The following is a 27,764-nucleotide window of genomic DNA, read 5'->3' as shown; positions in this document are numbered from 1 at the left end:
AGGGTCGGGGGTTTTTGGGGCCGCAATTGTAAACCGTCCGTTCGTTCGTTCGATTTATTCCGGATCAGCGTGCGGATTTTCGGAACGAATGTGTTAGCTAACAAATCCAAACAGCCGCTGGAGCCGCCTTCGATTCGGAGAGCCTGGAGTCCGGGGCTCGGTTCGACTGCACCTGCCATTTACCAAACTCCGAGGGGGACCGGTTTGAAAGGTGTCCGCGGCGATAGGATGTGAGGTGGTGGTGATGATGATGATCCCCCCTCAGCGCCGTCGGTGACCGCGAGGAGAAAGTGGGTTCTAGGTCAACACCTCATTAGGAGAAAGTCTTAGCGACCGCCGCGCGCCGGGTTCGAAGTTTCACCTGCTTCACCCAGAACTAGCTGGGAGGCGGGAGGCCCGCGGCAACGACTGGGATTAGAGTCTGTTGGAGTTGGGCAAGATGGAGTTGCTTATCGTCAGCCCGCGTGTGTGTGTCCACGTTTTTTTTCGTCGTTGTCTTCGATCGGCCACTCAAAAGCCTCTATCAGGTCGTCTACCACACCGTCCCAGCTGGCTGACTGGCTTACCGGGTCCTATTTCAACTTCACCCAACTTCTCCGCCCATAGTCCGCGGCGTGCCAAGAAGACCGGATTGTGGGGCTCCCAAAACGAGAGCGCCCAGCCCAGGCACGCGGTCGCTTTCCTGCGAGGCAAGGGGTCGAAAAAAATCATCATCATCTTCGGGTAATTTACGATACACACTGCCCTAAAGCCCGTAGCAATGCGGCCGCACCAGCTACAGCACCTACCAGCAGCTTCTCGGGGTTTTTAATAATCTAGCAAATCATGCGACTCGAGTCACGGACCCTTGGAAGACACGCAAAGGGACGCCCAGAAATCTTGGGATCTTGGGAGGGTGTGCCGCGTGTGCCGCAGTCACATCGGACCGGCCGAAGGATCCGCTCCTGGTTTACTTTCGGGCTGACCACCTGATGATCATCGTCGCAACGTAACGACGATGACGATCCCAGATTTGATGAGATCTGGTGTTCCGGGGGTCGGCCAGCCAGACGGACTTGGTGCGATGGTGCTTCTAGACTGGACTAGACGAGTTTTCGGCCCCGTCGCCTCTGCCGCCGCCAGTGAAATTACGCCGAAAACTGGAAACACTTCAGGCGCGGAACCTCGGCCATCTTAATCTATGCCACGGGACGCCGCTCAGGTTTGGCCAGCCAACCCAGGGCGGCGCTCTACCGGGCGCGACGCTTGCCCGGCGCGGCTTTGATGAGGCATGTCGGATGAAGAATTTTAAATCGATTAACCAATCCACAACGGGCCGGGCAGAGAGAGAAAAAACGGAAAACAGAACCGGGTCCAATAAAAACGAAACAACAATCGACGAGAGTCGAAACGAAATCGAATGACGGGCACTGCAGAAGCTGAGGCTGCACCACAGAAAGGCCCCGCGATGGTCAAGACCATCTGGGGGCCGTTGTTTCAATCTGTGTCCCGATTCCCAATCCGGAGACGTACGTTACCAGCCCACCGGAGAGCGCCTCACGTAATCTCACGTGCACGCATGATCACCCGTAAGCCTTGATTGCGTCTGGCTGGAGCTCAAGAACCGCGGGAAGAAATAGGAATAATTTTACGATAAATTCACCGTGGACCGTCCGGGTCCGGTTCTCGCGCCACAGTCGCCCTAAAGATTCTATAATTAATACTCAATCAAACGATCGTGGCGGCCCGGGCCTAACGATGGACGCACAACAGACAGACAAAACAACCGACCGAGGTAGAAGCGTCAGTTTTGGGCAACAAGAACAGGTTCGAGACTTCCCGAACACCATTCTGGAGTTCCAACCACACACACACACAGGCGCACACGGTCCCAAACATTCTATTCTGGTTGGCTGGCGAACGGATCAATTCCTTGCCGATCGTCAGGGAACGCAAGGGCGCAGGTCCCACAGGCCCAGCTCCAGGGCCGAGAGGTCCAATCATTTTGTAGCGCTAGATAATGATGGGCCTTTTTTTGGACGTATTTTTTCTGGCTTCCCCCGAAAGCCTTCCGGAACCGGACGGACGGACGGACGCGCGGGCCGGGTCGGGGTCTCTAGGGTCAAATTATCTCGCCGCGCGGTCTTTCGAGCCTCGTTTGCGCTCTCGTTGGGATCAGGATCCTCCCTTTTTGATGAATCGGCCTTCGTGTTTCTATTCCCTCTTTGAAATCGTTTCAGGTCCGAAAGGGCTCGAGATCCTGCGCACATCCTGTTCGAAGGCTTCTACTATCACCCATTAATTGGTGCCTGCCGGTAATCCAATTCTTCAAGTATCACTCGAACTGTCTCAAACTACACGACCATTTATTAGGCTTTTCTCACTTCCTGACCCGGCGAGTTGTCGGGGATGCCAACTCGCAGGGTGTGTGTGAATTCGTTAATAATCGTGAAATATTACCGGACCGGATCGAAAGTCAGATATTATCATAATGCCATTACATCACGCCACGCGAGTCGAGACGGTTCAGGTCCGCGAGAGCGCGTCCGAGAAAGTGTCAAATGCTACGACACTGTTGAAATATGGCGTCGAAGGCAAAATTTCAAACCCGTGGCTCGTACGTACGCGGCAGGTTATCTAAATTGTAGTCTCCTTACAACGCCCGGCGAACCGAGCGGCATAACCACCACCCGGGAATAGGGGCTTATCGAGGCAACCAATTTATTATGTCCCGAACTAGTGCGCTGGTGGTTTGTTGTCTTTTTGGGTGGGTTTCTCCTTTCTCGGCACTGCGGAACGCACGCTATCTAGATGATGTTTTATTTAAACTAGATAAGTCCATCCATCATCGGGCACGTCAACACGCCTTTATTTTTAAGGCAAACCGGCCGGCCTTTGACAGCCGCATCAGCGGGAACCCGTGGGGAGACCCAACAAGGAGACACTTTTAGCTTACTGCCCGGCGGCCCAGACCGGTACGCTTCGACGCGGAATACCATTGGATACATTTCTTAAACGGTAAAACGGTTGGTGCGTGTCAATTAATCAACCGGAACGTCGAAACTTCTTCTCCGCGATAGAGTTCACTGATACAATCCAATGGATTTAGGGAAATGCTTGCTGCGCATTACACCCAACGGCGTTTGATAAGCTCGGACGTCTTGTTCGGACTAAAGCAGGGTATAACCAAGAAGAGGCTCGGCGCAGGAAACTATTTGAAAACATAGCTGAAGTGGAAGTTGAATGTTTAATGCTTGTTGAGGTGTACTGAATTGTTCAATAAGTTTTAAACTTTGATAAAACAAAACACAATTTTGTAGTTTTAAATACACTTTAGTATTCCGTATAGCCTCCCTGAACGTCAATACACTTGTTCCAACGAGATTTCAATTTACAAATTCCATCACTGAAGTGAGAATCTGGAAGGGCTGCAAAAAATGCTTCCACAGTTGTTATGGCCTCATCATTTGACGAAAAATGCTTTCCAAAAACACCTTCTTTGGCGATTTTTGGACACGAACTCGTTTCCGAGCCGATGAACCAGGTTCACACCACTCTTTAGCCTCTAGTTTGGATTCAGGATCATAGTGATAGACCCAAGTCTCATTCATCGTGATAAGACAACACACAAAATCCACATTATCCTTTCGAAAACGGTCTACACGTTCCCGAAAAAGTTGCATTCGAATGTGTTTTTGTTCCATGGTTAGCGAATAAAAAAAATTAGGTTAGCAGAAGCACCCTCTGTTATTGAAGTTTGAAACTTATTGAACAGCCTGACATTTCCGCGGCAGTGAAGAGCCAAGTTGTGGACAGTTGCATCTCGAACCGTCATTAAGTAATTGTGTTCGTGAACTCCTTCAAAATAAAAGCAGAACAATACCAGAACAATCCCGTTTCAAAAAACTACACTTATTTCAATGGATCTAAGGTCTAACCAACAACATCTACAGGGTTGCCCATGTAGTGTTTGGATCCGAAGATGGGACGCAAAACATCGATTGCCATCCTGTTGAAACCAAACATCATCCAAGTTTTCAGCTTTTATTTCGCCGAAGAACCAATCAGCCAATATTTCTCGATAACTTGAACGTTCTTTCGTCCTATTTTGCCAATTTTCTGCAAGCGTATAGCGTCCCATTTCGTAAATGTCAAAGTTTTTACTAAATGTTTCCAATTTCCACAATGAACTTGGGCGTTTTAAATGTCAAGTAATAAGTAGTTTAAAATCCAAACACTAGTAAAACACCATCACTATAGTAACTAGTGTGCTTAGTATCGCGTCAAGAGTTAGTAACTCCGTACAAGCGAGTTAGTAACTATTCCATACATGCATTGCTCCACGAGACCGAGTACTATGCAAAAGTAGGCTTTACGTAAAATGTCGGTAACTGGATTAAACACGATCCTGGCCGGTAAATGGGGACGACCGACAAGAACGACAGAAAAGAGGTGTATATTGGATTAGCTGGTGCTGCGCATGTTTTTCGCGTCATCTGTTTCTCTCTCACTCCCTGGCGGGCTTCTTGGTGAGAGGTGTTTTCCAGAGGTTTTTCCTCGCGATGCCCATCCACTACGCCAAGAATGCGCTTGGACCTCTGGAGCCCTCCGAAAGCTCTGGAACCCCCGGACCGGGATGCCAGGCTCACGTGACAAGCAACGATAAACTCATGCTTCTAAATTGCTTTTCGCTTGTAGCGCTAACAGACACACACACACAGTCTGCCGGCCAGCTAGCGGATCTTGTAGCGGAGCCCTTTTCGGCGCACCTCTGCCGAGAGCTGGAGACCGGGCATCCTTCCTGACCACCACCGTCGCGCGCACAGCAGAAGAAGCTTAAACCGTAATCCAGAAGGCAATTACTGTGGCGGCGCAAACATTCCAACACGCGGGGGGACGTTTGTGTCCGGCCGGGGGAGCGGGGTGACCTAAAGGAACGCCTCCCCCGGGGCTGCGCCGGTGTTGCGGTTTCTGGGTTAATGAATCGACAAATCTGTGCGAAAGTTCTACCAGAACCGTTGGAACCGTTCGAAGCGGCGGCTCCTTCGGCCAGGCAGGAAGGCGCAGGGAAGTGCAGGCACCGCACCATCGGGGGCCACGGGCGATAGCGGCACCGCTGCGAAAAGACCGCTGCGCGTTGCGTCCTAATGTCCGTTACCTTGGCGCTTCTGGTATTGACCGCGCGATGGCCTGGCTTTTCTTCTTTGACAAATGGCACCGAGCACCGCGTATGACACAGAGGCAGGACCCCGAAGCCTCGTCGGAACGTCGGACACACACACACACACACAAAAGATGTGTGTCATTAGTGCCATTTTTTAGCCCCTTTGTTTGTTGACCGCCGCGCGGCATAATTACGCGAGACATTTGAGCGACCGCCGGAGCGCTAGCGCCATCTGTTGAGGAATCTCTCACCCACCAGCGACGCGGACACGTAGCAAAACGTGTTACAATCTAAATCGTGCCCGCGATAGTACAGTGCGGGATCATTAATTGTTCGAACAAATCGCTGCGCCAGCGAACACGGGTTCGCTGGGGGTGCTCCCCGTGACCAGGGAGGACATGCCCAGCAACGTGGAGGCAACAGCGCCACACGATCCGACCGCCGGGAGAGGATTAATCGATGAAAAACTAATGTATTACATCATTACTGCACATCGTTGGTCGGTAATTCCACCGCTCCCAGACGACGGAACGACCCCATACGTTCCTTGGGGCGGGGGGTTCCACATCATCCCGCCGGGAGATGGCCGATGGCAGCAGGAGGTACCGTACCAGAGCTACTACTTACCGGTGCCACCGGACCCTGCGCCGATGAACTCGGGCTGCTCCCAGATGATGCTCCGATGCTTCTGGGTCGCGTGCCGCGCCCAAGCTTCTATGTTCCTGGTCTTTTCTCTCGCTCCGGGTCTGTCTCTGTCTCTGTCCGTTAGGGAACCCAAATCACTCCATTCGCCCCGACGAGCACCGATTGCTGGAGTAATTTCCGAGATTATTCTTTAACCAGGTCCGAGTTGGCGGCCCAAGGAGTTCCTGCAGGGCACACCCGGTGGCAGGAGCTCCTACGTAGCAGAGGGCGCCCCGTAATGAGCCCGGGGCCACAGTCCACCACCGCACAGCTGACTGATGAAACGACGACGTCCTGGTGTGTGCGCGCAGTGGCGCGTGTTGCACATTCCTGTATTACTTCTTATCCGTATCGGAGCGATTGGACCCCGGGCCTAGGGTTTTATTTCATTGCCCAGTCAGCGTTATATCTTAAATTGTAGTTGTTGCTGGGGTCCGCGTGTTCCAGTGGCCCCGCGCGCCACATGCATGTTGCAATTAGTAGCACCGGTGATATAAGATAATATCACCCACTGGCAACTGTTGCCGTTTCTGCGCCCTCGGTCTCTGATAGTGAGCAGCGTGAGTCGTGATTGGCGTCAATCCTGGGCAGAGAGCGGCATGACGATGCCCGGTCGCCCGGTCGTGCTGCGTTGCTGCATTCGGAATGGGTTTGCGTTTAATTACCTCATCTAGCGGCTACTCGCGTATCGACACCGGGGGTGCGTTTAATGAGCCTGAAGTCATTGGAGTCACCAGGAGTCACCGCGCGGTTCTGAGAGGTTCTCCACGTAATCATCCGTACGCCGGTGCCGGTGCCAAGCGTAACGGGACTGCAGTTTAGTAATTGTAGGCTTTGACCACGTGAGCGATGGATGATCCCCACGGTGGGCCTTTTTTGCCAGCAAACGTGTGGACGAACGAGCTCCGGGAGTGTTGTCGATGATAACTGGAACTAATCATATGGGGCCGAAAACTTTGGCGCCACCCTTTCTGTGGCCCACTCACCCCGATTCGCCCCTTCGGAATATGCTACGAAGGGTCCGGCGATGGTCCCACCGGAGGAGTATCATCAATTTCTTGCCAATCGGTTGGGTCGATTCGCGCTAAACAACCGATAATTGCCGGTTGAAAGTTTGGTGGATCACCGCCCGAACCCTGATGACTTCCGATACTCGTAAATATGCTCATTTATGCGTGCGTCGTGTTCCCCCGTTTTTTTCTCAGCGCCTTTTTTCTACCGTTTCTTGGCCAAAGTTTTCCCACAACCGATTACAGGTTGTTTGGGGCCCGGCCCCAAAGCAGAATTCGCACAGAATTGTGACCCAGTTTGTTTTATTTCTTCCAATTTCCAGCCAGTCGGGACAGCGGGACCCGCGGCGATGAGTTATGAAATCTTGGGTCCGCAATCCCCGGATAGGCGTCGGTTCCCGAGAAGAACCGGTCATTTAAATCACCGAGCTTCACCGGGTGGCCCGGTTTTATGGCTTCCCGATCGCGGACCGATTGCCTATTTTTAGCCCCCGCCCCGAACAGTGTTGTTTGCATATTTTTGGGACCCCTTAAATAGGTCAGCTAGACCCGTTGATAAACGAATGGCCGCGTTGGCATTGGCTAATCCAAGAGAAGCGTCGCAATAAACGCGGTTCACGGTGGCCTCTCGTAACGGTTCGCTTGTGCAACAACGGAGCGACTCGCAATTAAAAGCCGTCAAGTATCACCCCGAACGATTACCAGCGCCCGGCCCAAAAACCAACAACAGCATCCCACTCGGCGGAGGTCCGCTTTAATAACGGCCGCGAGATTTCGTCACAAATTCCTCGGCCGCGCATAATGTTTATGAAATCCAACACCGGAGCCGTGTTGCGTTTGCATAAATATCGTAAGCGATATGATCCGCGTTCCGCGTAACTTTTGGCACGACGACGGCGGGGCGTAGCGTTTCAATTGTCGCGACGTCATCCACGAGACCAGCGACTTAAGACTTATCGCGCCCTCTCTCTCTCTCGCTCCCCCCGTCAGGCAATTAAGCCTTGGTGGAAACAATCAGTTAATGTTTGACAAATTTTTCTCGAAAATGGCGCTCGGTTGGGCCACGAGAGCCGCCAACTATCATCATAAACGTTCACCCCCCCTGAGATTGTGGCCGATCCAGCTTTGTTTCCCGTTTTCGATTTCGGTACCCGTGCCGGGCCGGGAGTCGCGGAAAACCGTCCGCTAACGGCAAAAGTGTTTCCCAGCCCGGGGGCCCGGGGCTAGATAAACGCACCAGAAATGACGACGACGACGACAACCATAACCGGCAATCGCTTTCGCGTAACACAATTACGGCCTCCGGCGGCCACCGGCGGTAACCTCCTCCCAAGCATAAGCCTCCCCTCTGAATGGCTTTCCATTTCTACTTCATTACTTCTCAGGCCAGGCCGAGACAGAAGCATAAAAAACGGACGACGACGACGGCCGGCCGGGCGGCCGTTGCACTAACCACACAATATCATTGCGCTACGCCACCCCAATCAAGATGTTGGGAGAGTATGATCACGATGATGATGACGAGGAGGATGATGATGACGAGAGGGCGCGATAGCGATCGGATGAGGTGAAACATTTCCTTTCGCCCAACAAGACACCCCGGCCCAGCAAGAGAGCCCAAAAGTCCCGCCAGGAAAAAAAGGCAGGCACAACGCCAAAACAAAACACACAGCTCCGCACTCCGGCCATAAAATCGTTGGCCATGTTCCGGTGGTACCACCCGCCACCGCTGCCACCGCCGCAGGCAGGGTGTTCCCACGGCAATCGCGGCACCCCTCTTGCACACGACACAGTCAAACGCCGACCAGCCAGCCAAGCCAAAAGACCTGATTTTCGGGTTGGTTTCACTTTTGAACAACAACAGCACGGCGTTGTGAAACTCCGGTCCGGTCCACGGCTACACTTTGGGTCGCCGAAAATACTCCGCAACAGGCTCTGTTTAGGCTCGTCGAGGGCAGCAGCTCTACAACATCATGCAGCAGCAGGTTGTTTGGTGGCCATACGCGCAGTCAATGCTGCGTATTACGCTGCTGTGGGGCGCAAGTCGCGTGCGGCCGCGACCCTTCGGGCGTAAACACCCGACCACGACTTACTTAAGCCCGCCTTTTGACCTTCCCCGGGAACCGTCACCTGTTTAGAGGCCCGAGACCCGTTGGGGGCCCGTTTTTCGAGAGGTTTTGGGCCCGGCTCTTTTCAGCCCTCGGCTCGGCTGCAGGTTTCATCAAGGTCCGCGAGTAGGTCTAATCTTCCAGCAGGTCCAGCAAGAGAGGTTTACCTTTGCCGAGTACTCGGGGCTCGGTACGATAAGTTGAGTGTGCTGAGTGTGCTGAAGACTTGTAAGTAAAACGTCCAGCGACCAAACGCCACTTGGAAACGCCACTCGGACTCGGGTGCATCACGAGCGCCCCCGAGCAGCGCTGTCCGGCGGCGATCGGAAGGAAGCCATTAGCCGTTAAGTTGCTGATGAGCCGTCCCGATATACGGAGCGCTGGCCGTCTCGCCGTCTGCCGGGGCGATCGGGGCGCGATATGTGGCGAGCCAATCGCGAATCGCACTGACACAATTACTGCGTGGCATGTTCTTGGCCGCAAAAAGGGGCCCGGAATGGGGGCCCGGCGTGGAATTGGCACACGGTAACGAATTCTGGTTCGTTACGTTCAATTACGCTGGAGAGACAAATTGAGTTTACTACGATAGGCTATGACTTACGACAACTTTGCACAGCTCGCCGAATCGCTGGAAATGGGTCTCATAATGCGCTCTGTGTCCCCGTTACGTACCTGTTGATGGAGAGGAGAATAAATCGATTAATGCTAGTTCCAAAGGGTAGATCTTTTACAAAAGTAAAATAAAGCAAGGAAGAAGGTTGCTAGCGAACCACCGCTGTTGCTGTTGGTCTCTGTTTTTGGTCTGCCCCGTGTTGGATAAATCAATACCAATTGTTTGTGAATTTTTGTGAATTTTGTTTGCAAACGAATAGAAACTAGCCTTAACCCAAATCGCAGACTAGAGCGACAAGACATACGTAGCCTGTTCAAAGAGTATCCGGAATTCTAACCTTCCGCCGGTTTCTTGTGGCGTTATGTTGCTACCGCATGTCACGCACTTTTGTTGAGTGATAAGTAATTTTTTACTTGGTTGATTTTTTATCTTATTTTTTATGATTTTTTGATCCATATTTATCTATTCCAAAAAAAATGGATGGCAAAGAATCTACATAAAATTTTGGGTGAAAAACAAATTTAACTGCAGCGTTTATGGGTGGAACAAAATGTTCTCAGAGGGCCGAGACGAACACATTGATGAAGTGAAGAAGATAGTATTGGACATTCGTCAAATCACCTTTAAAGAAGTTCCGTTGCTGAGGACCTAAACATATCGATTGGCTCGTGCCATTCGAATACTACCAATGATTTGGGCATGACACTGGTCGCCGTGAAATTGGTACCAAAATTGCTCTGTTTCGACCAAAATAGCATAACATTAAAATTGCTAAGGAGCTGTTGGTCTCTATTCGGGACGACCCAAATTTGCTCCAAAGTGTCATAACTGATGACGTGATGGATTCATGGTTATGACGTGGAAAGCAAACCTCAATCATCCCAATGGAAGCTGCCGCATGAGCCGAGACCGACAAAAGCGCGCCAAGTTCGGTTCGGGTCGGATTACCGGGGCGTGGTGTATCATGAGTTCTTGCCACATGGTAAAACGGTCCATTGATTCCTTATTCCTATTGATTGCAATATTCCTTATTGGGAATATTGCAAGTTGCGAGCTGAACAAGATCACAAAAAGGGATTTTTTAAGTGCTTCGAGGATTGGAAGAAAAACGTTAGCACAAGTGTACGTATAATATCTGATGAAGATTACTTTGAAGGGGACAAAATAGATATTCATCCATAAATAAACAAATTCGCGATACTTTTTGAACAGACCTCGTTGGTCTGCGCTAGTCCAGTGCAAACAACTCCACTCCACTTGTCACCTTTAAAAGATAATTTAAACAATCTCACCGTCGAATGCACCTTACGCCCAGCACCCTACTCCGCTACCGCAAAAGAGGGCCGCCGCCGCCCGCACCGTGGAGCAACTTCCTCTCCACAGTCACCACAGCAGCCACAGCAACCTGTCAAATGTCGCCCGCCCCACGCCCCACAAGTGTGCGGCGCGAAATGTGCATATTAATTTTCAATCAAACCGCGGCGCGATCGCCGCGCCGATCGCCTGCCTGGCAAAGCCACCTCGTCTGTGACACCTCGGTAAAGGTCCGGTTATTTGACCAACGCCACAACGCTGCGGCGCAAGGCGCAACGGCAAAACAAAAGGCCATCCAACCTGGTTCCAGCGGAACGAGCGTACGGCGGCAAATTCTTGCCACCGGCTGACACCAACTGTCTTCCGTGGCGCGAGCGCAAACAGCACCACGCAGCGCGTTAGTTGGCGTGGAATTCGCGTAGGTCGCGACCGAACGCCAAACAATTGAATATGCGCGGCCAATAAATCGAAGTGGCGGCCACTTTTGTCGTCTGATCGATCCCGGAAACCCGTGGTGCCCCCGGGTTGGCCCGTTGTTGGCGACGACTTAGAACACGGTGGAAGTGGGACGCTTTTGGAGCGGTGGACCTCGGGACTCCCACGGGATTGGGTTTTGGGTTTCCGGTTTTCTGTCGGGACCCAGAAGCTCCCGGAGAGCCCGGGCGTTCCGTTTGCGTAGAGTAACTAACTACAATAAACAACTCACTCACTCGCGGCCACCACAACCTCCGAATCAGGTCTGCCCAGTAGGAGACCCTACCGCCACCAGCAGTTCGGACCTGGGGACCTCGTATACAAGTCGGTCGCCGCGTTTTTTGTGTGGTCCGTGACAGCAATTAAAATTTATTTTCCTTCAAATGAAAAATTTCTTCTCCCGGCACTGTCGTGTCCATGCGAACCCCCGAAGTCCGGTCAGGTCCGCCAGCGGCGATTAAATATTCACAAATTGGCGTTCCGGCCCCAGGGTGGACCAGCAGCAGCAGGTGTCAACTGGTGGTGGCTTCCCTAGGCACACCCCACCATCTAGGACGGACGAGCCAACAGTTATTTATTACGCTAAGCCTTCAACGCAGAATTAATTTTCCAACTCTGAGGACAGACCCCGAACCGCCCCGGTTCGGACGCCGGTTTTGTGGTGTTGGTAGGCAAAGGGTGACCGGACGCCCGGGACGATGAACATGACCGGGAATGACTGCGGTTAGGTCGCCGTCGCAGGAAAGGTGCGATCTACGAAAACGAACCCTCCTCTCGCCAAGAGATTCTGTCGAAGCTTGTCCCCCAGCAGAGAAAGAGAGAGAGAGAGAGTGTGTTGGCGAAGAGTGTCCGAGCGGTGCGGTGACTGGCTGGTGGTGATGCAACAAATCATAGATATGGTCGGTATCTGCGGCCCCGATCGGCCCCCCAAAGGAACCGGTGGGCCACACTGTCCAACTGGGGCGGACTGGGAGGGTTTTGGTCCGGGTCCGGGACACATGGAGACACATGTATCGCCGGGGCTCCGGGGTGAGTAGAAGATACGGTAAAACTTACACATGTAGATCGCCGCAGCCGCCGCCGCGGGTCGACCCAGCCGGGGCCGTCGGAATAACGAAATCATAAATTAGAAAGAAATTTGAATTTTTCCACCATCCAGACGTGGAGTGGCCGGACTTTCTTCCCACCCACCTGGCTGGGGCGCCCAGCGTCGTCGAAGCCGTCGTCGTGAGAGATCACTCTCGCGACTAGGCGAACGAGAAAACCCCGAAACCCGGGGACCGGTTCTTCGGCTGGCCTCAACTCACTTGAGAGCCACGGCTAGATAATCGCGCCCCGGTCCTGCGTCCAGTCTACCCGGCGAAGGAAAGAGCGAGAGGGCGAGAGGAAGTCCCGTTACTGCAAAGCGATCATTTAGTAATGTGTCAATTTTCTTCTTCGCACTCTCGCCCCAACAACGCCCGACTACGTCGGAAGAGACCTGAATTCTGGGTCTCCCGTCCCCAGTCCAGTGGGGATGCCGGGATAGAAGCGCGAGACAGGGTGACCAGTTCTCACCTCCGATCGGGGTCTCGCGGGCTGATTATGGCCGGGGTTAGTTGTTGTTGCTGGTCGATGACCAAATTCTTTATCCCACTTCAACGCGGGGCCTCCCCGAAAAAAGCCGATTAAGTAGCAGGATTACACATCGCGATCGCGGCCCGATCCGGTTCGGAGGGACCCGGGAATCGTAAATCCCAACACGATCGTAAACCGCCACCTCACCGCCGTCGTCCAGGAACTGCAGGACACTCCACCACAATATGACTTAATTTGCTGTGAACTTGTCACTTCCATGTTTTCGTACGACTTTTTGGGGGGTGCGCGGATCGAAGCACGGTCCCTCTCCGCTCAGTTCTAACGGGGTAACGGACTCGGGAAATGTGTCTCGGAATTTATTAGATTTGGCACGAAATGGTGCTGCCCGCACACCGGGGACAGAACAGTTCTCCGGCGTTCGATTCCTCATTCGCCGATATCCTATTAAACTTTACGACGACTGCGGCCAGCGCCTGAGCGCGTCACCCGTGGAGTTGGAAACTTTATCTATGCTTGCGTTTGCTGGCTGGATCCCCGATGATCGCAATCATTTAATGGTCGCACTGCTCTCATTTCAAACTGCGCTCTACCACACACAACACGTCCGCGGCCGGACGTCGGCCGGACGTCTTTCTTTGGGCAACGACAACGACGAAGACGACGACGTCGTGAACAGGCTCCGAACACGATCTCGGACAAATCGCACACACCATCATCGCAGGGTGGTGCGGGGCGGGCGGCTGCGCGCCTTCTGATAGCCGGTCGGCCCCCATCAAGAACGGGGTCCCATCAGAACTCGTTGGTCCATCCATTACTTCAGACGGCCCCCGGCCGGGGGGATGAGTGCGGAAAAAGGGCGTCCAAGAGAGTAGCTGCCTTGTGCGGTTCCGCCGCATGGTCGCTCGGCCTCGCTCTCTTGTCAAGTGGACGACGGCTGACCAGCTTGAGCGGGGCAGACAATGTTATGCGCCCCCGATGGGTGTCGACCGGTCGCGGCCGGTGGGTCATTACATTTTATATCTCGGCCTCCACCGGCCAGTCACCGGCTTGCCTCACCCTTCGCTGGTGCACTTCGCTGCACAGCAGCCGGGCCGTCGTGGACGGATTTGTTGCGTCGCTCCCGAAAAGCCTTATTATCGCGTGGCCGCTGCCTGACGCATTATTAGACTCATTACTGTGATCGTTATTACCGCTATTAGCCACATTATACCTTATTTGTTGTCGCTAATTTCTGGCGATCGATCCACGCTGTGTTGAGCAGCCGTTCGTCGAGTCGATTGGGTATTTTTGGGGGAATTCTTCCACGGGAAGATTTGGAAGACCCCCAAGAGTTTAGACGCAAGTTAGTCCAATCAGTCGCAGACCCAGATTCGAACAGACCAAACCCGAGACCTCGAAAGACCTCGACAATCAGACGTTACGCAATACACACGTCAGGTGATCAGGTCCGTGGTCGGACCAAAGCGAATTGGCAGAAAGGTAGTGGCCACTTTGGCCACCAGACGACGTCCCCAATTGTACAAACAGGGACCACAACGTCAGCAGAACGAGCGTCGCGCGCGTGCAGCTGTTCTCAGACCGGGTGTCCGGAGACTGGGCCCCGGCCATCGCCCAAGAATGCGCCTCAAAAACAGGACATACTTTCGAAAGCAGCCGCCCAACAACAGCATCATCACCATCTCTCGCATCGTGGACTCCGCGCCATCATCATCATCATCGGAGGGAGAAAAAAGCGCGCGCGCACACACACAAGCAGCCGGTGGGCAGCCGGCGGGTGATGGCCATTTCTTCGTTCTACCTTCCTTTTGCCTCGAGCCTCCGGTCCGGTCGAGTGGTCCGGCCAGCGAATGAGCCCACACGAGAACTAATTGCGCCACCTTTCCGCGTCCGGGGCCCTTTTCGATCGATCGCTCTCTCTTTCTCGCTCTGGCGCTCCATAAAGGAAATAGCTTCTTGAGACCGTAGATCTTCGGAGACCCCCACCAGCCAGCCAGCCAGCCGGCAGGCCCTCCGGAGATCTCCGGAGCTCCGGGTTTAGTTTTTCTCCATTTTTCATCCTCCACACTCAGCCGGAGCGGCGCACGGTGCCTCAAACGGTTGATCAACATTCCTGGGTTGCCCGTGGCCACTACCACCACATGCCTCAATCGGTCCATTGGTCCGAGCGACCGACCCACCGATCGCTGCGCCCAAGAGCTTGAGGACCCCATTAGAGCGCCCCACCACACCCCTCGTTGGTCGGAGGAACCCGGTGCAAAATAGATTCTGGTCTACCCCGGCCTACGGTTCCGCTACGTGTCCGGCGCGCGAAAAAACTAAACCCCAAGATGAAGATCCTCTTCTCCGCCCGGGCTGACTGGACCATTCTTTCGCCAGTTCGCCCCAGAGAGCCCAAGAGCCCAAAAAACTCGATCTGCAGAGACTCCAGAGAACACTCTACACCGAGAGTACCTCGAACCATTTTGGAAGTGTGCAGACGCGGAACACGTACACGGCACGGCACTCAGATGCATTCCTCAGCGTGACCTGGACATCATCCGCTGGCGAAGGGGCTCCCAGCTCCAGTGGCCATCGGCTCCACAAGACTCACGGAGAAGCAGCCACGAAACATATGTTCAAGAAGTGCGCGCCGCCGCGACGCTACCTACTTGAGGCCGTGGCCGTGCTGACAGAGTCCGGCTCCAGATATTATGTTCTTGTTGTGCTCCCTCCTGTTGTGCTACATTCGTCGCTCGTCGAAGGCTCTTATCGCCCCGCGCGTGTGTGTGAGTGCGCGCCATGATCCATCTCGCTCGCGTCGGGCTCGCGCAACTGATTATGCGGCGCAGTGGAGTGAAATGGAGTGAAATGCTTCCCGAATAAAGTTATTATCGTGTTAAGGCAGTGCGTGCAATTGATAAATGTTTCCCCGACCTGATTCGGTGGGGTAAAGTATGATGGATGGGCCCCCGCTTTTGGTGGTCCTCCGATCGGAGCCTCGCAGTCTGACCAGGAATTCGGTTTGGCCGGGCAAATTTTCCTTTCCGTTTTGCATAATTTTCCGCGAGGAAGAATTCTTTTCAATGCTTTTCGAAGAACATTTAGCAATGCGCAGACCACCACGCCTCAACCTGAGACAGAGATGGGTTCTAATAGGGACCACGATACACAACAACCCGGGCCGGATATTTTAATTGCACTAATTAATGCGTATATTAAAGTTAATAAGTCTTAAGTAATTACTTGTTTTGCTGCCGCCGGTGGTGCTGGTGGTTTAGGCTTGATAATTCGCCTCGTTAGCGCGATTTACGCATTCCGCCTTCCGTCCGGTCCGGGGAACGCCGTTGAGGGTTCGTTCACCACGCGGCTATGTTTTGGTCCGCCCGCTCTGTGCGTTATGATGCTCAGGAGGGGAGCCACAAAATCCCGCGATTACCCGAGACAGACCGAGGCGGGCAGCGCGTTTCGAAAGCAAACCAAAGCGCAACGGGTTTATCAGCCGCCCTCGGTGCTGCGTCAGAGGTGAGTTGGTGGACTTCTGAACCGACCTCTCCTCCTGGAACAACAAGGACCCGGGTCCCATCGTACTCTTATCGCCCATCTGCATAGGCGTTAATCAGATAATCCGGGGGCAATAAATTTCAACAAACGGCGCCTCGGCCAGCGGCGCGAGTTGCGGCACCGTCGGCATGAGCAGTCGGCATGAGCGCTGTGTGACGCTTCTTTTGGTGCAATAAATCACAACTCCCATGACAGGGGCAGCAGCAGCACGGTTTTGGTCTTGGAATAGAAGTGGCCGATAAGGGAGATCAACGCCTCGCGATAGCTTCGCGCTATCATGTGACGATGAGAGCTTAGGTGATAAAGAGATACACCCGTATCTTTAGGGCGTACGTGTCTCTGGGCCGTGTAGAACTGGGCCGGATGAATGAAGTTATGGAGGTGTCACACATGGAGTGGAGCCTCATAACATCTTCATCGCGAGAGTTGGGCAACGCCACTGTGCGTAGGTTACGATCATAAATTTAACTACAAAGAAACTGACGGGTGGCGACAACAATCCAACGTAAAGATTGTCGAAAACACAGGTGAGTCAGTCAGAAGTATTTGGACAGTACAATGCTAGTTTGGGTTTTTGGTCCTTCAAGGTACTGTGGGCGATCTATTCACAAACGACTATTGCTGAAAATGTAGTCTACCAACAGAAAGCCATTAATAATACTCTAAAGCTTTCCAAAAAGTCGTACAAACATAAACGCCCTTAACAGGAACTTGAGCCAAGTCCAAGTTAAGCCTTTTTTAACGGTTTTGACGCATTGTATAGTATAGGTGTTAGTATAGGTGTGCGTTAACTCTCCGATACGAATCCAGTAGTTTATAGTTGATCACTCCCAGTTGATCCCACCAGTAGCACTTATTGCTTATCCTGGAGCGATAAATTACCACGACGAGAGCGGTTAAACCAAACTTTACCATCAGCAGCGATTCTAAGTAGACTTCTTCCACAACGCTTTGATTTCCATGAACTATACATGTTAGGTTTGCTTTACTAGCATTAAAATAGTTAAATGTAAACGAAGCGCTATTAAAAAGCTAAAGCTCAAGAATCAAGTGTCCAATTTAATATGAAACGCATTCAAGAATTCATAGAAATAAAGAAAACCTAAACATGAGCTATAAAAAGCTGTCGGAAAAACGCCCAAAAACTTGAGTTTACTTAAGAACAACCAGAAACATGAACTAGACCAGATTTGAAACTCGAAAAGATTTCGAACTGCAGCTTCACTATTTGCCAACCGCAGCCGGCAGTCGAGCCGTAATACAGTTGCAAACTACTGTCGTGTTGTCGTTGTCTCCAAACCCCCCATTACACAGCCGAAAGCGGTCAGAACCCACCCACCATTAGGGGTGGTCGTGGGTCGTCCATCGTGGGGGGGCGTAGGCCGCGAAGAAAGTACCGCGAAAGAAATTAATCGAAAACGGACACGAGGGAAACATAATCGAACATCGAACTTCGTCTCATTCCGCTTTTTTGTTGCCAGCCTTTCTTCGAGAGTCGAGTGTGTCAATTCCCGCTTCCACGGGTCCCACCCGGAGACATCGGAGATAAGCAACGGGTGAAACGGGGACGACGAGAAAAAACATAAAACCGTCATACCTGCGCCACTGGAAAAGCTCGTCCCAGAAGCACCCGTCGTCGTCGCCGTCGTCAGCCGTCAATAGGCAATCATGTCGAATCGAGCGATCTCGGCTTTCAGGTGCATCTCAGGGATGCACCACAACTGCATCCGCCGCCGCCGCCACCTCGGAGGGACCTCGCCGGGGACGATGACAAAAAACGGCAAATGGACCGACCGACCGCCCCAATAGAGGGGCGAACCCGGCGACGGGCAGTGAATAAAGAGAGTTGTAGGTGAAAGATGATTAATCTTCAACAAATTTCCACGCTCTCTAGTGGCTTCGCTGGCTCGCTGGCCGTTAAGATGCCCAGATCCCCGCACAATGTTCAAGGCGCGCGCCCGCGCGTGGTAAGTGTGTGTTTGTTGGCGCCTCCACTGCCACCCATTTTCTCACCACCACCGCCACTGCCAGCACCTTCCGAGCGGTAATCCCCCTGGCCAGGGCGAACGGATGATTATCGACAATTGTTGTTCACATTTGTGCACATTCATTTGTCTTCCATGTTCTCTCGCTCTCCACGCCATGCGCCTCGGTGCTGGGTCCACGAGAAGACGCACGATGCTCGCCCCACGATGATCACCGACCGGGCGTGTGTGTGTGTGTGTGTCTGGTTTGGTTGGCGAGAGGCACAGCATAAGAAGAGGCTCGGCGGCGACGGTGTGTGAAACCGCATCGACCGTTTTTTTGTCGCTTTGCCTGCCGCTGGCCGAACCACATTCCGAACGGCGGACGAAAACGGCGGAACGAAGTGATGCAGCGATGCAGATCGAATGCAGGTGACCTGCGCTGTGTCTGGGAGGCTGGGGTGGGATCCACGGGGTGGGGTGTAAAACTGCATGTGAGTTCTCTCGCCCGCCCGTCCGGCCCCGGGTCCAGGTCCGGGTATCAGGAGCGGCTAATCGGGTTTAGTGTTACTCCGGAGCCGTGCCCCATGTGTCCTCCTCCCAGCGCACCACCCATCGATGCGAAGATGAAGTGCGAAAAGTCATTGCAATGGCAACCGGCCTGGGGTCGAACCACCCCCCTTGGACCCACCGAGACCGAGAGGCGAGATGGCGACATTAAGGAAGCCACAAAGTATCCTATTTCATCATAAGCACAGGCCGGCGTCTTGCCTGCCGCGGCCTGGCGAGAGCTGGTGGCTACCCGCCCTCTCGCACCCAGTTTTGTCCCAGATCACCCCCGGTCAGGTGTGAAGTGAGGACGATTTATTATAATTTGACTGCAGACGGCGCAACCGATGGCGTGCGATGGCTCCGCTCGAGCCTCGGGACAGAAGTTGTCAACCATTCCGAGGGAGCCGGGGCGGCCCCCGATAACAAATGCACTATAAATTGTAGCCACTCACGACATCGGCAACCGTCGGAGTGAGCAATGAGGGCAAGTTCAATCACGGTCACACACGGTCGGTGGATCGGCACTCGGTTCATAACTGCAGCGAAGGCGCCCTCTAAACAATCGCCATTCGAGCAGTTCCGATAAAAAAGCGAAAACAAACGCCGCGTCAAGGTTTCGTCGTGTCAATAATTGGAAACCTTCGCGGCACGTTTAGCGCCGAGCCAAGGCAAACAACGGCTTAGGACGGCGTCGATCGCCGGAAGCCCTATCGGTGGCCCTCGAAGGCCCTCCACCGTGTGTCGAAGGACACTCCCGACCCCGGCTATTGTTTTGTGCTCACGGGGCCCATTAACGAACACCGTCCCACGGAGGGAATGGGTCAACGAAGACGTCAACGCTGGTCTTCGTCGTTCCCCGTGCGATAAGGATAATCTCCGGCTAAGCCAGATAACGCTAATTAAATTACTGCGCCGTAACGCCGTCGGGATGGAAGGTCAACCTTCCTCAAACTCTCGGGCTTCTCTCGGACCCTGAACTCCACAAACCGAAAACCTCATAGAGGTCGGTCGCTGACGCGCACTTTCGGATGCGTTTGGACCACAAAAAGCATAAAGGTACCGGCCCGAAAACCTGAGCCAGGTCCGTGCGCGCCTTGACACATCAAACGGGTCTGAAATATGAAACTGTTCCTTTTGCTTTGCCCTTCCATTCCATCTGTTTCCTGTTCGCTTTGCGTGCGCTCCCCACAGTAAGGAGCACTTTCTCCTAGCCCGAGGCCCAAGGAACCCGAGGCAGGTTAGTGTAGCGGGAGTCGGGTTCAGAAAGTGTATCAACGCGCCCGTCATCCGAGCGCCGATTGGTGACGATGAAGTAATAAAAATTCTTAACCCGATTGTCACCAGCGCGGCCGCGGCCGACCACAATTACTCACCATGCTGCTCATGCGTTATCTTCGCGTCCCATGTCATGCCTTCCCATCATGCTCCGGATGCCACCGGTTCCTCTCGCTTCGGGAACTTTCTCTTTCATCTCACAGAAATTGTGAAGAGTTAAGCAACAACAAAAAAAACGGTCGACGGCTCGTTCGGAAAAGAAATCGAATCGCTGCTAATAGAGAGACAGAGAGAAGTGGCCCGCGTTCGGAAAGTCGCGGGCGAAAGAGTGAGACACGCACACACATGTGGGCCCACGGGCAAAAACGGCTCAAAACCGTAGTCAAATGCGGTTGTGAAAAAACAACAACCCCATCAAAAACCCATCATCAGCCAGCCAGGGCACCACCGGGTGGCGGCAGCACCTTCGCGCGTGCGTTTGAAGAACAATCACATTCCAAGCGCGCGTAAGACGACGGCCGACGATCATGATCATGGCCAGCGCTGGTGGTGATGAGCTCACATGACGACGGCGAAACCTTTCCCTTTTGCAAACCAACCACCCAGCAGTGCGCCATGTGTGTGTCTCTGAGGCGTCAGTTCAACGCACCGCATGGCGCGCAGGTTTGGTGCGTATTTCAAAGACGCTGCGCGCGCGCATAGCAAATGAAATGTGCAGATGACTTTGGAGAAACATTCGCAAAAAACGGAAACTAGTACGTACAGGTGGACACAACTCTACTCTGGCATGGTGGTATCGAATAAAATTCCAACCTGCCGTTCACTGAGAAGGGCCAGCCCAAGTTATGTGAAGTATGTTTTATGATTGTTTACCGTCAAATGGACTCATTAGGCGAGAAATTGTGGACCACACGGTGATGAACTCATCGCCACCCCAAGAGAGTCTCGGGAAAAACGATTATCACAGGTTTTTCACAAAATTCACGAGGTCTTTAAAACGAGGTGCCCTTTCGAAAATAATCCAATCGTTACGGTAATGCAAAATAGATATTTGGAGGATCTATGGCATTAGAATATCGCGGAAAACTTTCAAAAGGACATATTTTAAATTTTACTCGGAGTTTTTTTGTGTCTGCCTTCAGTACGTCACGGAAGCAGGCTGAGGTAAACTAAATGGCAACGGAAAATCTTGCAAAATGTAAGCTCAGCATGTCTTTTGAAAAACGCAATTTTTATTTTTAAAAAACCTTACAGCACTTTATCTATTCGTTTAAAAAGTAGGATTTTAATGTTAGAAGAACGGACCGGAAATTCCAGTTACAGACGTCTCAAAAAGAGGCTAGAAAAAACCTTCTTAAAATAAAGGCACATAGAACTTCAAAATTTGACAAACAAAGGTAAATAACAAAACTTTTACAAGTGGACAATAAATTCTTCTTAGAAAGGAAAAAAGAGCCAAACTGGATGCCAAGTATGAGAGTCCGTATGAATTAATAGAGGACAGAGGAGCAGATGTAGAAGTATTAGTTAAATACAATATGGACAACATTGACAATCTACTGACTACATTTTAATCTGTCATCTTGCGAATCGGATTAAATACAATTGGATACGTTTGAAAGAGAAAGAACGTACTTTTCAAACTACGTTACAACCTTATACATATGGCTGCATTTTATATTCTTTAAAATTAAAACCTCATTCCAAAGACCCTCTTTACTGGGTGTATGTCGATGCCTCTAGCCCCTTATTATGGATTTCTAACGTCAAACAAGTTCAGCGAGTCTCTAATTTTCGCTCCACCTTAAAGATGATCCGCAAGATCTAGTTATTGCCCAATTTCCTCTCCCAAATCGCTACGATCGCCCAAACGGGAGGAAACCCGATCCAAACCGAATTCCCAAACCAACCGTAAGGGTCTTGGTCGCCGTCGCCAAGGGCCATCGCCCAACACACCCAGTGCCGTGCGAAGTAATAAACATCAACACATTTTACCGTTTAGTTTTAAAGCGCTGCCATCCTGAAACCATCCTGAAGGCAACCGCGGGCGGCCATCGTAATGGCCGTGGGAAGTTGCGATAATACCGCCCTCGCGACCAGCAGCGAAAGTAATTCAATTCTCGTCGATAGCTATTTCTGCCGTGGCGCGGGCGTGGGGGGCCTGGTGTGATGGTGTGCCGAAGAGGGCACTTTCTATCGGGCGCAAAACAAAACGCGAAAAAAAAAGTTGGCAAAAAAGAAATAAAACGGACCCGGCGATGGCCAGCTCAGGGGGGCGCGAATGCCACCGCCGTACGCTGGCGGGCGGGCGGCCAATAATTAGAAAGACGCGAAACCGGCGCACAGCTCACCGTCGCGAAATATGTTGCCGGCGGCAACGATGGTGGTGGCCGCCCGCGCGCCCGGGCGCGTGCAATGAAAGTGAAACAACCCGCATCCCGCTGGCCTTCCCGCTGGAGAGCTCCGGACAGCCGCGGCCGCCGTTAATAAATCCGTTCGCCCGGTGGACGTATCCGCCACGCGCATTCCAATGCGGTCATTTCTTCGGGGACCGCGCGGACATTTCTCCCTCAATTTCCGCAATGTCAGCGCGGCGTTTTTTTTGTCCGCAAACGCTCCGGCTTCGACGCGGACGTTACTTTATAGTTGCAGTTCGATCGAGCGTACGCAACACCAGCCCGTGCGCCGTGTGGCCGCACTACGCAATCGAACATACGTGTCCGCCGGGATACCACCGCCTCGTCCCCACCCAGAAGCGGACTTTTCTTTTATTTTCTTATGCGCGCGCCCATTATGTTGGAACTGGTATCTTCGCCGCTCTATCTTACTCTTGGCCGGCGGCTCCTGCCGCCGTTGGCGGGAGATAAACTAAAGCAACGGAGAGGCAGGGCAACGAACGCGAGAGAAGGGCACGGCGAACGAACTCCGACGACGACGACGACGATTACAACAAACGCTGACCAGCGCGCCTCGCCGCGCGGGTTCGTTGTTTGGCGCTCGTTGCTGTTCTTCGTTTGTCGGTTTCTTCGGCTCGCGGTCGTTTTCCTTTTCATTTCGCTGCAAACGCTGGTGGCTGGCGGTGGCCGGCGGGGTTCGTGAAATTGAAAAATTAACAGCTGTTGAAAATGTTTCGATTCGGCCGCCACCGCCGCCGCCACCAGCAGGACCAAGGGACCGCGTGTGTGCTCTCCCCGCAGCCCCACGAATCTCGGAGCCCCGTCTCGAACCAAAGTGGTTTGTTGTTTTAGTGTGCGGGGCCGGTTTTTCGTTACCAGTTTGCGGTTGGCCCCTTAGCGCGGGGCCACTTAATCAACATTGGCCCCGATGGAGAGCCGTCGGTTAGAAATAGGCGCTCTCGGCAGAACGAACGCGCGGCCACCGGTGGGAACCGAGGACGGACCTGACGGCGGAAGGCCAACGACCAGGAAACCGGGAGGAAGCTCATCGAGTCGTCGTAAGCCATTTTATAATTTTCGAATCGCAACTATTACGCTCTTTATAAAATGCTTTCCGTCGCGCTCAGCCCAGTAACTTTGGGTTAACAAACATTTGAAAAATCGATAATCGACGGCCTTCGCTAGTGGCGCGGGATGGCGAAACCATATTTTACATCGCGAGGGGCGGTTGGCATTCCACAACTGGCCACTGCGAAACACGCATTCACGAAACACGTGCACTGCGCAAGCGAAACCGCGAACCGCGCGAAACCCCCACCGATGGCCACTTTTGTCGCAGGCAGCGCGCGGCAAAGGAAATGTTTAATAACAGCACTTTCCCGATCCGATCGGGCTCGCCGCGCAAAAACGCGCAAAGAGGGCCGAAGGGTCAGTCGGCGGCGTAGGCCTCGACCGTGACTCCGCAAACCCATCTCTCGGTGGTGGCCTCCTCTCACCGGCCGAATGCGGCTCGAGCGTCAAGTTCATTCGATTTCATTAGCCCAAGCTCCAAGCTCTGAAGCTGTGTCCCTCCGTCCGAAAATCGATGGCCTAGAATCGGGTGGGCTGTGACCCACAGAAATGCGGTCACACACACACCCGAAAAGTGGTCACTTTTCGGTGATAAACGCGCGCCGGTGACGATCACTGTTATTAGTCGGGCCTCTTCCGGTTCACCACACGGGCCGCCCAATGTGAGAAGAGAATTGGGAATTCGGTGCCACATGGTCCGCGCGTCGCTGGTTCCCGCTGCTGGTGGTGTTACGGGAAACCGCGGGAACTGATCAACGGGCAGGGGCACGATTATTAGTGCAACGACCAGGTAGGTAGCGCCACCACCAGCTTCGTCTGGTTCCACACAAGGGCGACTGCTTTTTGGGATTTTGAGGCCAGCCGAAAAGGCCCAATTTGTGCCTTATCTTCTGCGCGATGAGTCGCGCGCGAATTGCGGTCGCTTCGCAGTCCACTTAAGCAGCTCTCCAAATTAACCGCCAACACCACAACTTCAGGTTCTTCAAGATTCTCGCGCATAGATTCCGCGCGTCCTCCCAAGGCGCACGCACATGTACTTCGCCGCACGCAAAACGGTGGACACCCGGGCGGTAGCTGACGTAATTAATACTACTGTGGCCAAAACAAACTTACTGTCTATGTTACGTTAAACGGCGATTTCTCATTCTTGACTCAGACATGTTCTAGGATAGTCTAACCTGGCCAATTTTACAATTTTTTACAAACTAAAACTCTCTTTTTCATTAATCTGTTATCAAACAAAAACGCCTTAATATTTTTCGATGGTTGAATGTCTATTCGAAAGGTTCATTCATTACATTTTTTTATAATAACCAATTTGGGTAAAAAAGGCCACCACGATTGGCTTGGCTTATTTAAGTACATCCCTATTTTAGATTACATTTTTGAGAACATTTTTGACTATATCTGGTCCTATCTCGGCTATAGCAATTTGAGGTGCTTATGAACAAAGCCACCGAAGTGAAAATGAGCTTCATTGAAATGAGCTTTTCGAATATCGTACCGTTTCGAATAAATGTTCAACCATCGAAAAATATTAAATCGTTTTTGTTTTATGACCAAATGAAAACAAATATCTTTAATGGACCACCCTGTATAAGTAAATTCCCTATATTTCTTGGTTACAGTAGCACATCGCAAGAAACCTCCCAAAAAACGGCTCGCCAAGACGTGCCGAGATCCGCAGCACCGATCTTGCCGCCGATTTGTTGCGGTCAACGAGTTGGGCTTCTTCGGCGTTTCGTTTTCTTTTTGCATAAATTATGCTCCAACGGCAACGCGGCTGCTCCGCAGCTCCCGTAAGCTCACGCGGCGGCGGTGATGATGGCGTTCACGAAAAAGTCTGTCCACACTTCAGCTGGCCACGCTGCGTATTCTCTCTCGTCGCAACGCACAGCGGACGCAAAGTAAAGGACACAACACGACGGCCGTTCGCTCGGCTCCCAAAGTCCACGAGTCCCCAAAGTGCTCGTGCAGCTCAAGACGGGGGCCCGCGCAGTCCGCGAGGTCACCTAGGTGGGTCACCTCCACCCATGGCCCTGACACTCGGCGAGCAGAGAGCAGAATTCTGGCCACTGGTTACATTCCTGTTTTGCCCCCCCGACACACACACACGTGCGCTACATTGCCCCGCTTGTTGTGTGTCGGACGAATTTTCCGCTGCGTCCTCCCGTCCCGGCTGCGGGGAGATGCAATCGCCAACCTTTTGACCCTTCCCTCATGATCTGAAAGTACCGGGGAAAAGATCGGTCAGTAAGTCGCGTCAGATCTTTCTCGACCCGGAGAGGCCCCGGTGAGACTCACCATCCTTACCTCCACGGCCAACCGGACCACCGAGGCACACATTCTTAGGGCTTTCAGCATCCAGGAGAAAGAGCGAGCAAAAAATCGTCGCACGTAGCGCACGTACGCGCGCGCCCGGATCGTGAGATATTACGCCAGGGCCCGTCGCTGGGTGGCTCAGCGACGACGGCGACTCGCTCCGGAGGAGAACGGCCCCGGAGCGGACCAAGGGTCGCCCCGAAACTTGCGCCCTTTTCCACGCGAATCCCTCCCCCCGCACTGGGCGATGGTGAAAAATCCCAATAATTCGACTCTGGCGCAGATGGTTTTGGGCCGTGTGCCGATCCGTTGGGTCCATTCATTCGACTCACATATGCGCAACTCATGCGGATCTAATGGACTTGGGGGCACTACTTCAGGCGGTCGCGTTGTTTCGAAACGGCGCATCGAATCGGGCGACCGCGGAGTTGTCGCCGAAATTAAGTCGATGACGACATGACGACCCGCCACCGGAGATGTGACGAATCGCAGCCACTTTTCTGAGCCAGACCCACAAACGAGGCGGGCATGAAATTTGTCGTAATTTAGTCCACTAACTGTGGCACTGTTTAAAGCTGCCTAGCAAAAGGCCACACTCCCGGAGGCCACCGGTTGCCGGCGATGTGTTGTTGCATAAACTTAGTGGACACATTTCGGGCACCTACAGGGTGTTCCATCACGATCCAAACATTGAAATGTCTAATAACTTCGCCATTTTTTAGTCGATTTTGACAAATTAGTCAAATTCGGAAACGTCAATGTATGCCATTTCACTCATGAATCAATTTACGATAAAACAGCGCACTGAAAATGTAGCGCTTTACATTAAAAATAATCATTCTATTGGGAGAACTGCTATGACTTTGTCTATTACCGAAATGTTGTCAAATACAATGAAAAATGCCAAAAAAAAGAGCCACTTTTTGTGTGCCTAATGGAGGCGGTCATTTGATCGATATTCTGAGTAAATTTTCAATAAACGGCATCCTATACTCTAAATAAATCTTGTTCATTTGTTCTTGTTCACACAGAACACGTTGACTAACTGGATAACCCGAGTGGCTCGGTTTCTTCAGCGCCCGAACGGCGGCCATTTCAAGGCCAAATCGGAGGTTACAAAACTGCGCCACGGCTTCTTCAAGTCAATTAAACGTCCCACCGAAGCGAGCAAGGGGCCCACGAACCCGAAAAAACCACCGCCCCGGTAATCAAGGCGGTAGCTCCCAAACGAGGACTGCCGGAGACAAATTTAAGACTCTGCCAAACGGCCGACACGGCGTTTGATGCAAATGCGCAACCGGAGGAACAGAAAGACGCAAGCACGGTCGGGATAAAACGGTCGGGAGCTGAAACGATAAAAGTGCGAGGCGCAAGGCCCAAAACTTACCCGATTGCATTCCAGGGCGGCCGCGCTGTGCTCCTCGCGCTGCCGGAAACAGTGCGTACATTTGCTCTTGTTGAAGATGTTTGGCGAAAATTTACGACACTCGATGTTGCGGGTACCCATGTTTCTCGATTTGCCCTTTTCGCCCTGGCCCTGGCACTAAAACACTCGGCTCTGCGCCAAAACAAAACTCGTCACACACACACACACCGGCCCGGGGTTTTTCTTTTACGCGATCCACAACAACAACTGGAACGTGGTGAGGCGCACGAGCGGAAGTCGGATCACTGTTTCACTTTTCACGCGCCCACCGATCGCAGGGCACATCTTGTGAGC

At 52.7% G+C, this 27,764-nt stretch overlaps 1 protein-coding gene across 1 annotated transcript in view; it reads right to left on the bottom strand.

The window, feature by feature from the left end:
• The window catches only part of LOC128272402 (protein outspread), a 144,467-nt gene extending 116,916 nt beyond the window's left edge, over positions 1-27,551 (bottom strand). The window contains exon 1 of the mRNA XM_053010202.1: positions 27,432-27,551. Within this exon, the coding sequence (XP_052866162.1) occupies positions 27,432-27,551 (120 nt within the window). The remainder of the gene's footprint in view (positions 1-27,431) is intronic.
• Positions 27,552-27,764: the final 213 nt, after the last annotated feature.

This window comes from Anopheles cruzii, chromosome 3 (assembly GCF_943734635.1).
Source record: "Anopheles cruzii chromosome 3, idAnoCruzAS_RS32_06, whole genome shotgun sequence".
NCBI lineage: Eukaryota > Metazoa > Arthropoda > Insecta > Diptera > Culicidae > Anopheles > Anopheles cruzii.
The sequence above is the reverse complement of the archived record's forward strand: the minus strand, read 5'-3'. Positions and strand labels throughout refer to the sequence as shown.